Source organism: Anarhichas minor, unplaced genomic scaffold, assembly GCF_050575085.1.
Source record: "Anarhichas minor isolate MPS153535 unplaced genomic scaffold, ASM5057508v1 ptg000031l, whole genome shotgun sequence".
NCBI lineage: Eukaryota > Metazoa > Chordata > Actinopteri > Perciformes > Anarhichadidae > Anarhichas > Anarhichas minor.
The window spans coordinates 4,477,501-4,494,227 of record NW_027466477.1 but is presented as its reverse complement, the minus strand read 5'-3'; the positions used below and the strand labels follow the sequence as shown (position 1 = coordinate 4,494,227).

The 16,727-nt window shown below is 44.4% G+C and overlaps 1 protein-coding gene across 1 annotated transcript in view; it reads left to right on the top strand.

Moving 5' to 3' along the window:
• Positions 1 to 6,117: 6,117 nt before the first annotated feature.
• LOC142964717 (protocadherin-1-like) overlaps positions 6,118 to 16,727 on the top strand; it is a 159,978-nt gene continuing 149,368 nt past the window's right edge. Inside the window, exons 1-2 of the mRNA XM_076105205.1 lie at positions 6,118 to 6,930; positions 10,788 to 12,971. Coding sequence (XP_075961320.1) covers positions 6,118 to 6,930; positions 10,788 to 12,971 — 2,997 coding nt within the window. The remainder of the gene's footprint in view (positions 6,931 to 10,787; positions 12,972 to 16,727) is intronic.

The window sequence follows — 16,727 nt, the reverse complement described above, 5'->3', positions numbered from 1 at the left end:
TCATAAAACTTTGTCGAACCCGTCGAAGTATAGACAACATTTCAAAATAAGAAGAGGGGACCGAACACTTATTATTATTATTATTATAATTATTATTGTTGAGTTCAACTAAATGCCTTCAAATAGCTCATTTATTTAATTTCATCATTTTACATCACAAGGTTAAACAAAGTGAAATGTAAGTTTTAGCCCTTCAGACACACACACACACACACACTGGCAACAGTTGGCTGCTGCATCTGAATAGGGTGTATGTGTGTATGTGTGCTAATCTGGATCAAACAATGGTAGTGAATGGAGTCATTAGAGTAATCCCCTTTTGTGCTGCAGGGCGGGGGGGACCACACACACACACACTGGAGCGTCCACAGAGAGCTCACCTCGACCATGAACATCCTGTCCTGAGATCTGAAACCATCAAAGCATCTTTTGATTTCCAGTGTGTGTGTGTGAGAACAGGAAGCACACACACACACACACACACACACACACACACACACACACACACACACACACACACACAGGTAAAGGAAACACACACCTGTGAGACAGACAGAAACTTCTTTTTTTCAGAACTGGTTTCCAGTTTGGCTTCTTGCCGCCGGCTGGTTTTGTTTCCAGATTTTAAATAGTTGTCATATTTTAATGGTTTGTAATTGGTCCGATGATGTCGCTGTGTAATTATAGAACGACATCACTGCAATTAAAACTGATGCCGGGGATTAGACTACGACTTTTTATATTTGGTTTTATGTCATTAAATAGATTTTCACCAAGTAAAAAGTTGACTTAAAACAGCAGCAGACTGGTGTGATGCTATGAAGTAAGGTTGTGAATGGATACATATTTTAAGTACTTTACATTAAATTAAGAACTAGAACTTCAAACATCTTACCGTCTAATGAAAAGTCTTACATCTGCTACATGGTAGTCTGGAACTATCTGAGCACACCTTTGATGTGAACTCTTTTTATTCTTTAGTAGTCGTGTCACATCAGCTGTAAACTAAGAAATCTAAAAAACACATCTTTGGTTTTGGGATTGTAGTAGAACCAGTTCCTCTTGAATGGTGGGGGGGAGTAACCAATGGGCTGTTTGTTATGGAGATGACCTTACTGGTTAACGCCCACTTATTCAGCATGGGGTGAAGTACTGCAGCTCATGTGATGGGATCCTTAAAGCTGAACCGGCTCACCAGTACAGTCTACAGGTTGGTAGTCCAGTCTACAGGTTGGTAGTCTAGTCTACAGGTTGTTAGTCCAGTCTAAGGGTTGGTAGTCCAGTCTACAGGTTGGTAGTCTAGTCTACAGGTTGTTAGTCCAGTCTACAGGTTGGTAGTCCAGTCTACAGGTTGGTAGTCCAGTTTACAGGTTGTTAGTCCAGTCTACGGGTTGGTAGTCCAGTCTACAGGTTGGTAGTCCAGTTTACAGGTTGGTAGTCCAGTCTACGGGTTGGTAGTCCAGTCTACATGTTGGTAGTCCAGTTTACAGCTTGGTAGTCCAGTTTACAGGTTGTTCGTCTAGTCTGCGGGTTGGTAGTCCAGTCTACAGGTTGTTCGTCCAGTCTACAGGTTGGTAGTCCAGTTTACGGGTTGGTAGTCCAGTCTACGGGTTGGTAGTCCAGTCTACAGGTTGGTAGTCCAGTTTACAGGTTGTTCGTCCAGTCTACGGGTTGGTAGTCCAGTCTACGGGTTGGTAGTCCAGTCTACAGGTTGGTAGTCCAGTCTACGGGTTGGTAGTCCAGTCTACAGGTTGGTAGTCCAGTTTACAGGTTGTTCGTCCAGTTTACAGGTTGTTCGTCCAGTCTACGGGTTGGTAGTCCAGTTTACAGGTTGTTCGTCCAGTTTACAGGTTGTCCGTCCAGTCTACGGGTTGGTAGTCCAGTCTACAGGTTGGTAGTCCAGTTTACAGGTTGTTCGTCCAGTTTACAGGTTGGTAGTCCAGTCTACGGGTTGGTAGTCCAGTTTACAGGTTGTTCGTCCAGTTTACAGGTTGTTCGTCCAGTCTACGGGTTGGTAGTCTAGTCTACAGGTTGTTAGTCCAGTCTACAGGTTGGTAGTCCAGTCTACAGGTTGGTAGTCCAGTTTACAGGTTGTTGGTCCAGTCTACGGGTTGGTAGTCCAGTCTACAGGTTGGTAGTCCAGTTTACAGGTTGTTCCTCCAGTCTACAGGTTGGTAGTCCAGTTTACAGGTTGGTAGTCCAGTCTACGGGTTGGTAGTCCAGTCTACATGTTGGTAGTCCAGTTTACAGGTTGGTAGTCCAGTTTACAGGTTGTTCGTCTAGTCTACGGGTTGGTAGTCCAGTCTACAGGTTGTTCGTCCAGTCTACAGGTTGGTAGTCCAGTTTACGGGTTGGTAGTCCAGTCTACGGGTTGGTAGTCCAGTCTACGGGTTGGTAGTCCAGTCTACATGTTGGTAGTCCAGTTTACAGGTTGGTAGTCCAGTTTACAGGTTGTTCGTCTAGTCTACGGGTTGGTAGTCCAGTCTACAGGTTGTTCGTCCAGTCTACAGGTTGGTAGTCCAGTTTACGGGTTGGTAGTCCAGTCTACGGGTTGGTAGTCCAGTCTACAGGTTGGTAGTCCAGTTTACAGGTTGTTCGTCCAGTCTACGGGTTGGTAGTCCAGTCTACGGGTTGGTAGTCCAGTCTACAGGTTGGTAGTCCAGTCTACGGGTTGGTAGTCCAGTCTACAGGTTGGTAGTCCAGTTTACAGGTTGTTCGTCCAGTTTACAGGTTGTTCGTCCAGTCTACGGGTTGGTAGTCCAGTTTACAGGTTGTTCGTCCAGTTTACAGCTTGTCCGTCCAGTCTACGGGTTGGTAGTCCAGTCTACAGGTTGGTAGTCCAGTTTACAGGTTGTTCGTCCAGTTTACAGGTTGGTAGTCCAGTCTACGGGTTGGTAGTCCAGTTTACAGGTTGTTCGTCCAGTTTACAGGTTGTCCGTCCAGTCTACGGGTTGGTAGTCCAGTCTACAGGTTGGTAGTCCAGTTTACAGGTTGTTCGTCCAGTTTACAGGTTGGTAGTCCAGTCTACGGGTTGGTAGTCCAGTTTACAGGTTGTTCGTCCAGTTTACAGGTTGTTCGTCCAGTCTACGGGTTGGTAGTCCAGTCTACAGGTTGGTAGTCCAGTTTACAGGTTGGTAGTCCAGTCTACGGGTTGGTAGTCCAGTTTACAGGTTGTTCGTCCAGTTTACAGGTTGTCCGTCCAGTCTACGGGTTGGTAGTCCAGTCTACAGGTTGGTAGTCCAGTTTACAGGTTGTTCGTCCAGTTTACAGGTTGTCCGTCCAGTCTACGGGTTGGTAGTCCAGTCTACGGGTTGGTAGTCCAGTCTACAGGTTGGTAGTCCAGTTTACGGGTTGGTAGTCCAGTTTACAGGTTGGTAGTCCAGTCTACGGGTTGGTAGTCCAGTCTACGGGTTGGTAGTCCAGTCTACAGGTTGGTAGTCCAGTCTACGGGTTGGTAGTCCAGTCTACAGGTTGGTAGTCCAGTTTACAGGTTGGTAGAAAACATGTGACCTGGAAATAGATATTTCCTTTTTATTTTTAAAGTTGGTATTTAAACCTCTGAGGTGACGTTCTCAGCTGCAAAAACACACACACACACACACACACACACACACACACACAGTGGGGGGCCATTGAGCTGCATTGTAATGTACAGACAACACACACTTAATGCTCTTTACACATGGAAATGTTACTGTCCTCGTACAGGACAGTGTCTTTGTATCGTCTCTCACACACACACACACACACTAACACACACAGACACACACACACATTAACACACACACAGTGGCTGGCTGGTGAGAAACTCTCAGTCTGTGGGAAACAGGACGAGCTGGACGATCTCTGGTTTAACCCGGACCGTCCCGGAGGAGACGACACACACACACACACACATGTGAACAAACATGTGAACAAACATGTGAACAGTCTTTTTCCTCCTCCTGACCCGAGAGCGTTCTCCTCTGATTCCTCCTGTTAGAGTTTATTACCGTAAACATGTTTAACGTGTCGGGCTGAACTCGCCCACTGTGGAGTTTAACTATTTAATTTCCCGTGTTAACGAGCTGCTGATTGTTTTTAACAGATAATATGAATTAGATTTGAACTAAATGTTTCTACGATGGTGAGTGTTGTGTTTAACGTCTTCAGTGTTTCTGCTGAATGAAGAGTTGTTTAGTAGAGAAACATGTTTATATTCTCAACATGAGGCAAACAGACAGAAATGTATTCAGCTTCATACATAACATAGTTCTATTTCAAATACATCAATAGACTTTATCATTACAAACTGAAGACTTTATTTTACCTTTTACCAAATAGTTCAGGCTGAATGTTACCGTTAACTGTCTAAAACGATGCATGTATGACATATACAAAATAAATATATAGATATTTAATTTATTATATATTTTATATATATATATATATATATATATATTTAATTTATTTAACATATATATTATATTTAGTGTGACTCTGGTCTGTTTCCACCGGGGGGGGGGGGGGGTCAGAGGTCGGTGGTTTGTGGGTATTTGGCAGCTCTGGAAAAATGTGAGAAAAGAAACACACACAGGTATTCACATTCACACTTGTAAACACAGCGACCCCCCCCCCCCCCCCCCCCCATTCACATTCATGCAGGTTAATTAGGTGTGTGTGTGTGTGTGTGTGTGTGTGTGTGTGTGTGTGTGTGTGTGTGTGTGTGTGTGTGTGTGTGTGTGTGTGTGTGTGTGTGTGTGTGTGTGTGTGTGTGTGTGTGTGTGTGTGTGTGTGTGTGTGTGTGTGTGTGAGAGAGAGAGAGTCAGTCACAGCAGGGAGCCGAGCAGCACTTGAGATGAACAACTGGACAAAAGCAGCGACAAACATTTGCTGCTGTTGTCGTCCTCTGAATGGAGGATGTTTCTCCTTCATAACGGCTTAAATGTTAAAATAAAGTAATGTTTGTTAATAGCAGACGTGTTAACAAACATTACTTTATTTTAACATGTAAGGAGTCTCAATCGTTACTGCAGTCCTTCCTTGTTAAGCTCCTATAAAACACTGACGATAGGCTCATGATTATGGGTTCATAATGTCTGTTTCATACCACATTCAATGCAAAAATATACCAATTTAACACTCTTTCCTTCATGGAAAGTTATTCGGGCCATTAAACATTTCTTTTACTACTATGACACACATTCTACCTGAGAACAGGAGGAGCAGAGGAGGAGCCCTTAAAATAACTGCATTATGAAAAGCTGCTGGAAGACTTCAGACGGTTTAATTAATTTCAAGTCGCTAAATGAATGTGTACAAGGTCTCTGGAGCCTCTACCCCCACACAGTAGTGTTAACAGTTAACAGAGGAGCAGGAGGAGGAGAGAGAGAGGAGAGGAGAGGAGGAGAGAGAGGAGGAGAGAGAAAGGAGGAGAGAGAGAGGAGGGGGAGGACGGCACTGAGACTTCCTGTCTCCTCCCCAGCATGCTAGTCCATGTTGGAGTGTGTGTTGGTGACGTTATAAACGTTAAATTGAGTTTTTGTCAATGGAGTTTGTGGCATAGATAAAGAAAAGCATAGGTGTATATAAATATAAGTATATACAGTAGGTGTATATAAGGGCTACAAACACATTAAAGAGCAGAATGTGTCATACATAGACATCTTCACACATGTTTATTATATTATATGTACAATCAGAGGGTTCAGTTCACGTGGTCAAATGGATGCTTTCTGCTGAATGGTAGTTTTCTTTGGGACCGTGCTCCGTGTAAACTCGCTGTTCTTAAAGAGGGAACGATGCGCGGACACGTCTTCAAGCTTCAGGTGGTGACCGTGAGACAGACGCCCACTTTGTGAAAACACAATAATACTTTAATAATATTATCTGTTAGAGGAGGACATCGACATTTCAATATCACATGACTTCACTGGGCATGCGGGTGTAAACAGGAAGTAGAGCTAACCTCTATAAACTCAAACAGACAGATTTAGTGCTTTTGTTCCTTTACAGTTTCTGTGTGGACGTCTCAATAGTTGTGCAGAACAGAATAAGCATTGATAAGAAACAAGGTACAAACACCTGTAAAAAAGAACTCTGATCTGTTTCCTCAGGTCTCTTCTGTCGGGCGGAGACATGGCGGCGCTGAGTCGGGCGTTCCTGCTGTACCTGGCGGTCGTCCTTCAGGTTTCTTGCGGCGGCGCCGCGCCCTCCGACATCCTGTACCGGGTCCCTGAGGAGCAGCCGCCCAACACGCTGATCGGCAGCCTGGCGGCGGACCAGGGCCTGCCCGACACGGGCCACCTGTACAAGCTGGAGGTGGGCTCGCCGTACCTGCGCGTGGATGGCAAGACTGGCGACATCTACACCACGGAGATCCCTGTGGACCGTGAGACGCTGAAGGACTGCCGCAACCTTTTCGAGGGCGACGAGTGCTTCCTGGAGTTCGAGGTGTCGATCACCGACATGGTGAATGGCCTCGGCTCGGGACCGCGGCTGATCGAGGGCCGCATCGAGGTGCTGGACATCAACGACAACACGCCACAGTTCACCTCGCCCATCCTCACTCTGTCCATCCCCGAGAACACGCATGTCGGCGCGCTGTTCGCCATCCCAATGGCCACCGACAAGGACTCCGGCGCCAACGGCGTGGATGAGTACTCGCTAACCGCGGGGCCGGACGCCGACCGGCTCTTCGGCCTTCAGGTCGCTGTGGACTCGGACGAGAAGCTGCCCCAGCTGGTCGTCATGGGAAACCTGGACCGCGAGAGGAAAGACTCGTACGACCTGAACGTCCGGGTGGTAGACGGCGGGAAGCCGGCGAGGGCGAGCAGCGCCCTGCTGAGGGTCACCGTCACCGACCAGAACGACAACGCTCCCAAGTTTGAGAGGAGCCACTACGAGGCCGAGCTGCCCGAGAACAGTCCACAGGGACACTCTGTGCTGCAGGTCAGGACACACACACACACATAAACACACACACAGACACACACACACACACACATTTACACAAATGTGTGTAGACAATCTTTTCCCATCATTCCTGCCTCTAGTTCAGCCACAATATCTAAAATATTGGAAACTAATCAATAACTCTGATGAAGTAATTTATCAGGCCAAACAACAAACAGTAATTAATAGTAATAACTTAATAACTAGTTTAGTTGTCTAAACCTAACTAAGTAGTTTAGTTGTTCAAACCTAACTAAGTAGTTTAGTTGTCTAAACCTAACTAAGTAGTTTAGTTGTCTAAACATAACTAAGTAGTTTAGTTGTCTAAACCTAACTAAGTAGTTTAGTTGTTCAAACCTAACTAAGTAGTTTAGTTGTCTAAACCTAACTAAGTAGTTTAGTTGTCTAAACCTAACTAAGTAGTTTAGTTGTTCAAACCTAACTAAGTAGTTTAGTTGTCTAAACCTAACTAAGTAGTTTAGTTGTCTAAACCTAACTAAGTAGTTTAGTTGTCTAAACCTAACTAAGTAGTTTAGTTGTCTAAACCTAACTAAGTAGTTGTGTTGTCTCAACCTAACTAAGTAGTTTAGTTGTCTAAACCTAACTAAGTAGTTTAGTTGTCTAAACCTAACTAGGTAGTTTAGTTGTCTAAACCTAACTAAGTAGTTTAGTTGTCTAAACCTAACTAAGTAGTTTAGTTGTCTAAACCTAACTAAGTAGTTTAGTTGTCTAAACCTAACTAAGTAGTTTAGTTGTCTAAACCTAACTAAGTAGTTGTGTTGTCTCAACCTAACTAAGTAGTTTAGTTGTCTAAACCTAACTAAGTAGTTTAGTTGTCTAAAACCTGTTGTGATGTGAGACTTCATTGTTAAAGAAATCATATATTATTAAAGTGACGGAGAAAAGGATGTAAAAACCTCCCTTTTCTGAATGGAGTCTGGTCTAAATAAATGTTAATTTGAACCATCTTAAGGTGTAAAATCAGGTTTTTAAAGCTCCGCCTGTGAGACCGCCGTGTTTTTCTAGATTGAAGTTCGCATCAGGATCCAGTTGAGCAACATTTCCCAGAATCCTGAGCAACTATTCCACATAAATGTGCCTCAAAGAGTTACAGTGGGATCTTTTTCTGTTCTGCACATAATCCGCTGCTCAGTTATCCGTGTGGACAGATTGGAGGTTAGTCACATATTAACAACTGATTCAACTTCACCTTTGAGCCCGGACTCAAACACACAACCCTAACCCTCCAGTAGAGCCGTGAATGACTTAATCTGAGTCAGTCATGAGATTATTATCCATCTAACCCGCTTTCTCTCCATTTATTTATTTCAGTCAAAGTCTCAATGGACATCAGTTAATATTTTAAATATTCATGAATTATTTATGAGGCTGAAATCTGAACTCAAGGTCCACTTACTACCTTCTTTCTGGAGCTTTTAACTTCAGCTCACTTTAGTCATATGAGTATTTAATAAACTCATCTTTCACTGAGATTAAAATGTTGCTTGATGTCTTCATGAAGAAGTGAGCAACACTCAAAAAAGCTTGAAAGCCCCTTAAATTAACGAGTAAGAGGACCTTGAGTTAATTACTTTTTATTAAGAAACATCAAGATATATTTTTATAAATTAAAAGTTTATCACTCATCTGATATTAATATTTGATCAGATTTGATTGTCAAACAACCGTCGTCGCATTTTCAATTCAAACATTGCTCTTGCACCTGATTGGTGCACCGTGTCATGTGACCCACTTCCCACACACACACACACACTAAGCTCCGCCTACTCCACTCCAGTTGCGAAAGACAAAAACAGCTTTCAGGTCCTTTAATCGACTAAATAATCATCAGAGCTCTTTGACTTATTAATAACACGACATTGTTCCTCCGGTTTATTTCCCCTTTTCAGAAGAATAATCTCGTTAAATCTTGACCTAATTAAGAATATTGACACAGTCATCTTCTATATAATAAAATAAAAAGAAAGACGATAAAAGAGATTAGATATTTCTTTGAGACCCAGCTGATTAATCAATTAAAATTATAATGATAGCGTATTACAGGGTAACAATGACGCAAACTGGTGGAGAACAGACGTGGTTTGATGGGAGAGAGTCTGGCTGGTTAATTGTTAACCAGAAGATAAATAAACGTGTTTTATTTTCTATTTGCCGAGCCGCCTTGGAGAGCAGCCAGCTGTTCAATACACAATATTCTCAGAAGATGTCAATAATTCACCAGAGAGAGACAGAGAGAGAGAGAGAGAAAGAGAGACAGAGAGAGAGAGAGAGAGAGAGACACACAGAGAGAGAGAGAGAGAGAGAGAGAGACAGACAGAGAGAGAGATAGGAAATCAATGGGTAGGGAGTGAATAATAATTTAACTTTGGTTCTTTTCTTGAACCTGAAACTCTCCCGACGTTGATCGGTGACTTCCTGTCGGTCCGTCACGGTTTGTGGTCCTGAAGGAAACAAAGGATATTTATGATGTCATCTTTGACCTTTTAAATGTTCACACGTTGACGATGTTTACTGTAGAAGGTTCTTCATTAAAGCTTTATTGTTAAATGTAAAATGTTTTCAGCTTCTTATTCATCTGTTAAATTTACAAAATAATCTTCCTACTACTTTTATTTATTTTATTTGTACAAGGTTTTCTGTTTTGATTTGTTTTTAAATGTACAGCTACATAGTCTGTAAGAAATTAATAAAGATTAATATTATTATTTAATGGCTGAAACATCCCATCAAATGCAATTTATTCCCCCACATTTTAACTCAACATTAAGATGTTTGGTGTCTTACAGAAAATATTTTAACATTTTGGGGAAATGAGCTTATTTGATTACTTGCTGAGAGTTTTATGAGAAGATCGATACCACTCTCAAGTCTGTACAGTAATATATGGAGCTACAGCTAGTTAGCTTAGCTTAGCATAAAGACTGGAAACGGTTGGAAACAGCTAGCTATTTATCCTACAGACATGAGAGTGGCATCAATATATACTAAGTGTATTAAGAGTCTTAAAACATCAAACTATTCCTTTAAAACGTTCTCAGCTAGAATGTGAAAGTGTCCTTGGCTCAAACAACACAAGTTTTATATATATTTTGTTTAAATAGGTTTAAATATTCTCCACTGACACATTTATTTTTCTGGTTTTTGTAAGAAAGCAATATATATATTTTTTAAAGTACCTAAATTTCCAGGAGCTTATTTTGTGCTGAGAGCACGCTTGGCCCAGTTCTGCTTTAGAAAAGTAATAATGGCCTTAAAGTTAAAAAGAACTTTCTTACCTTGCTGTAAGTCCCAGGTTGAAACCTGTATAAAAAACAGCTGAACCAGCATTTAAATCAGCTGTTCAACAACTAGTTCAGTTAAAAACTACACGGCGACCTACATTTCTACAACAGTATTATGAAGGAAAGCACGTCTAACGTGCAGGTGGAATGGCGTCCTAACGAGGACGCGATAAAGGGATGTTCTGCTGACCAATCGTACCTTCTTAACCTCCATTCACTTCTGGGTTTTCGGGGGGGGTTTCAAAGCCGGACCCGTGTCCAAAGGTTCTCCTAATGGGCCCCGAGGAGCCGGGGGGAACATTACATTCACTCATCTGCCCCATTAGATGCCAATGATCCGTTAGATGTTGTTGTGCTCGGCTTTGATCGTCTATTATGTTTCACACAGATACCCCCCCCCCCCCCGCCTCCCCATCAGGAAAAGAGCTTTGTAGTGTTGCATTAGTAATGATCTTTGTAAGTCAAAGAATCTAAAGAGTAACTGAAGGTATAATGAGATGATTGCACAACCTTTTTTGGGGTTATAAAAAGTCTTCTCTTGTGGTCTTGCAGGTCCGAGCCAACGACGCGGACACCGGCACCAACGGGGAGATCGACTACAGCCTCCATCAGGCGTCGGAGGTCGTCCAGAGGCTCCTGCGCATCGACCGCTCCACGGGCATCATCTACGTCAAGGGCCTGGTGGACCGCGAGGAGGAGAACTTCCTCAAGTTCTTCGCAGTCGCCAAGGACCGCGGGCCCAACTCCAAGAGCTCCAAGGTCCTGGTGACCATCAACGTCCGGGACCAGAACGACAACGCGCCCAACATTGAGATCCGCGGCATCGGCCTGGTGACGCACCAGGACGGCGTGGCCAACATCTCCGAGGACATGCCCATCGGCACACCCGTGGCCCTGGTCCAGGTGTCGGACCGCGACGAGGGAGAGAACGCAGTGGTGACGTGCGTGGTCGCCGGCGACGTCCCGTTTCAGCTGCGACCCGCCAGCGAGTCGGCCAACGACCGGAAGAGGAAGTACTTCCTGCAGACGACGACCCCGTTGGATTACGAGCGCGTCAGGGATTACAGGATCGAAATAGTGGCGGTGGATTCTGGGAACCCGGCGCTGTCCAGCTCCAACTCCCTGAAAGTGCAGGTGACGGACATGAACGACAACACGCCGGTCTTTTCCCCCGCGGTGCTCAAGGTGGACTTTGCCGAGGGCAACCAGCCGGGCGACAAGGTGCTGGACGTCATGGCGACGGACGCAGACAGCGGCACCAACGCGGAGCTGGCCTACAGTATCGTCGAGCCGGCGGCCACGAGGCTCTTCGAAATCGGGGCCGACACCGGAGAGATCCGCGTGAAGAACCTGCTGGATCGGGAGGAGACGGAGCACTACGAGTTCCGCGTGGCGGCGGCGGACAAGGGCGTACCAAGCAAAACCGGCACCGCCACCGTGGTGGTCAACATCCTAGACCGCAACGACAATGACCCCAAGTTCATGCTGAGCGGCTACAGCTTCTCCGTCATCGAGAACATGGCGCCGCTCAACCCCGTCGGCGTTGTGACGGTCACCGACGCCGACAAGGGCGAGAACGCCCGGGTGAGGCTAATCGTGGAACCGGACAACGGGAAGTTCATGATCCAGAATGGCACGGGGACAATCCTGTCCAGCATCTCCTTCGACCGCGAGAAGGAGAGCACCTACACCTTCCGCCTGAAGGCTGTGGATGCCGGCGACCCGCCTCGGTTCTCCTACGTGGGCGTGACCATCAACGTCCTGGACGAGAACGACAACGCCCCCTACGTCACCAAACCGGCAAACTCCTCCTACACGTACATGTCGCCCGTCACCCCGCTGGACACCAGGGTGGAGGTGGTGGAGGCCGAGGACATCGACTCCGGACCCAACGCCGAGCTCGTCTACACCATCACGGGAGGAAACCCGTACGACTTGTTCCACATCTCGCCGAACAGCGGGGAGATCACGCTGGTGCAGGAGTTCACCGGCAAGCACAACGGGCTGCACCGCCTGGTGGTGAGGGTCAGCGATAAGGGCAAACCTCCGCGCCACACCACCGCGCTGGTCCACGTCTTCGTCAACGACACCAAGTCCAATGTGTCCCTCATCGAGGCGCTGGTCGGGCACAGCCTCTACACCCCTCTGGACCGGGACATCGCCGGAGACCCCAACTACGCCCTTGCCCAGCGCAGCAACATCCTGTACGGCAGCCTGGCGGGGATCGCCGGCGTGATCCTCGTCATCGTGGCCGTGGTGGTCATCAGGCACCGACTGCAGAAGGACACCAAGAGCGGCTACCAGGCCGGCAAGAAGGAGAGCAAGGACCTGTACGCCCCGAAGCAAGGTCCCAAAAACGGCAAGGGGAAAAAGAGCAAAAAGGGGAAGGCGCCCAAACCTGCGAAGCCGCTGGAGGAGGACGTGGAGGCCGGCCTTCAGAAGGGCCACAAGTTCAACCTCATCAACGAGGACGTCACCGACAGCCCCAGAATCCACCTGCCCCTCAACTACCCGCCGGGGAGCCCCGATCTGGGGCGCCACTACCGCTCCAACTCGCCGTTACCGTCCATCCAGCTGCAGCCGCAGTCGCCCTCCGCCTCCAAGAAGCACCAGGCCGTTCAGGACCTGCCCGCCACCAACACCTTCGTGGGGACGGGCGACAACAACTCCACGGGCTCCGACCAATATTCGGATTACAGCTACAAGGCCAACCCGCCCAAATACAGCAGCAAACAGGTAGGAGACTACGCAAACACGCCAATGTACAACAACAGGAACATCTATTGGACCAATCAGGTGTGGTAGTCACGCTGGGACTTATTTTGGCCAAAGGCTGCACTGTTTTCATTGTTTTAGTTGTGTTTTTCCATTTCTGTTCATTTGTTTTCTCACACCATCGAGGGATAGACCAAATATGGGCTTACCAATATTTATCTTTTGCTGACCTCCCTTTGAAAAATGAACTCTGATGATCCAGAAAATATATCTAAAGGGTTGTTTTTATATATTCTGTTTTGTTTTTGTGTTGATTTTTGTTGTTAAAATGTTCAATTCTTACAGTGTTTAATTCTTTCTAAGCGAGTAAAAACAACAACAAAAGTTTAATATTCTGGATATATGAAGGTGTAACATGTTGATCATCCCATATGGGTCTATCCTCAGCTTCTACATGTTGGTTTGGTTCTGTCACTGTGGTTCAATGAAGGAGCAGATGAGTTTTATTAATATTATTATTATACAAGTTTCTTTTAACGCTGCTCTTTACGCTCGGATCAGCTTGTTTGAAGTGTGACAAAGAAGAGTGACTGATTTATTTTGTTTTTTTGTTTCCATTTTCACTGTTTTTTTCTTTGGACTTGACTGAGCAGCTCACAGTTTAAGGTCATTTTCAGCTCAGTGAAGGAGCCGAGAAGTGAAGGAGGAAGGGAGAAAAGGGAATAGGAGGAGAGGAGGAGGGAAGGAGGGAGGAAGGACAGACTAAATACAACCGTTTCCTTAACCTCGGCTGAAATACCACTTTATTCATTTTTTTGTTCCTAATCAGCCGGAGTTTAAAAAGTCAATTGTTTGCACACATTTAATGACGGGTAATTTTACAGGCGGCCGCTTTTCGCCTTGTTTTTACCCAGAGTGCCTTGCTCTATTCTATTTAATGTACAAAATAAAAGAGGAGGAAGGATTGAAAACATGCACTGTGAAGAAAACAAACCGTGGAGACAATCACACCCAGGTGTGTTCAGACTGTACACACACAGGTGTGTTTTAACTGCTTTTTCATGTTTATCGTGTGTGTGTGTGTGTGCTTACGAAAGACTCACCTGTACCAAAGACTCTCCCTCTCACACACACACACACACACACACACACCTGCCATGTGTTCACTGTCATCACCATCATGTTTATGAAGCAGACTGTGTTTTCCTTATTTGGTCGTGGGAGCAGACTTCCTGTTAGCTGTTAGCGACCTGCTAACGTTCCTGTTAACACCTCAGACTTTTAAAAAAGCGTCACATCGACCGTCGTCTCACAGCTGCTCAAATACATGTACAGTGTTTGTTTATGTTTGTTTTTTAAAGCTCAAAAAGCAGATTTTTATTTCAATAAAACATGTTTGCTTGAAAAATGTTAAATGTGCATTCACTGGGTGGTGGGCGGGGCTACAAACAGCTGAATGGGAACAGTGGGAGGTGTAGAGCGGTAATGTTTACATTTCCATCCCTCACACACATGGAGAGAACATGGATGAAATACGACGTGTTTTAGGTATGAAAAATATAACGTTTTCAGAAGAAAAACTTAGAATTTATGAGATTAAAGTCACAAATATACACAAACAAATTGAGAAAAATGTTTTTATTGTTAAGGAACCATCTCACAATTGTATGACTTTATAATCTCAGAGAATATTCAGTTTAAAATAAACACAATAAAATAAATGCAGACGAGTAGGTAAGAAGTATAAATATAAAGGTAAAGATATGACTTTAATATTCACAGATGGAGGCTAATGGTGCTACTAAGTGCACTGAATGAATAATGTGACGAAGGATCTATTAATAGATAATACATTATTAATACATTATTGATCACGCAGCAAACAGTGTATGAAAGATTATATACAGTTATATGTTGAGGCTCACATTCTGGGATTGGCTTTAAAATTAAAATGTCTGTATTAGATATTTATTTTATTATGCAGTGAATGAATGTGGATACATTTAAAATAATATATAAAACAAGAAAAATACCTTTTTTTTAAATAAAATGCATTTTCTCTTCATAACATGAACCTTTCTGTCACTTTAAAGAGAAACTAAATGGTCTGTTTGTACCGTCACCATTGGCTGGCTACTAGCTACTAGCTAGCTAACTCCACCATGCTTTCATGCTACATGCATACTTTCATTCCGCTGCATACGGACTTTACTGTTTTTAAAGGACCGTTCATCATAGCTGTCACCCTTCTAATTTGCATATGCTAATTTATATTGTTGTGCTATTATTGAGACAAACACAAAAGTAAAAACTCTGATAAACGTTTACATGCAAGGCTGAGATTTGTGTACGTACCATTAGCATTAGTGATAGCTGTTCGTATGCTAGCGATTCACATTAGCACTAGCTAAGTGAATGCTAGTGATTAGCATAAGGGATTCACAGGCTAATTATAGGGCTAATGGCTACTATTCATTAATTTTATAGACTGAAACCAGACATGACTCAGCATTTTATTTCACTTCCTGTTCCCTCGTCTGGAGGTCAGTGTGTGTGTGTGCGTGTGTGTCTGTGTGGTTTAGCTGCCTACCTGTTGGCATGTCGCCTACACACAGACAGACACACAGACACATACACACACACAGACAGACACACACAGACACATACACACACATACACAGACACACAGACACATACACACACAGACAGACACACACAGACACATACACACACACACAGACACATACACACACATACACAGACACACAGACACATACACACACAGACAGACACACACAGACACATACACAGACAGACACACACACAGACACACACACACAGACACATACACACACATACACAGACACACAGACACATACACACACAGACAGACACACACAGACACATACACAGACAGACACACACACAGACACACACACACAGACACATACACAGACAGACACACACACAGACACATACACACACAGACACACACACAGACAGACACACACAGACACATACACAGACAGACACACACACAGACACATACACACACAGACAGATACACACACACAGACATACACACACACTTACACAATTTTTTTGAACGTGGAAAAGTTAGAGTAGTACTTATGTATATACACTTATGTAATAATAATAATGAGATATATTCATACATTATTATCTTGTAAGCACACATTTACTAAAGCATTTACTTGAATTCAATGAATGAATTATATCTGGTGCTCATTAAACATGCTTTTTTCCCTCTATGGCCACGTACCACTTTCATCTTGTCTGTTATAATCTAATTTAATTCATAATTTAACTAAAACAAACAAACAAATGAATAAATGAATAAGCAGCACTTGTAGTAGTTTGATAGTATTCAAAGAAGGACCGTAGTACAATCGTAGTATTTTGTACCTGGTCAGTGTGTTTTCACAGGTTCAAACATGAACAGGTGAAGATACCTGCTCACAAAGAGGCCTTTGTACTGTCATACACACACACACACACACACACACACACGCACACACACACACACACACACACACACACACACATTCCTGAACAGCAGCATCACTCAGCACACTGTAATCCTCTCTGTGTGTGTTTGTGTTAAAGCTAACCGGCCAGGTGTGTCACACAGGTACGTCTTATTTTAACCGTTTAACCGTCTGTAGAGAACCGTGAAGGAACCCGTCTCTCTCTCTCTCTCTCTCTCTCTCTCTGTCTATCTCGGTCGCCCCCTCAGGGCTGTGATTGTGTCGGAGC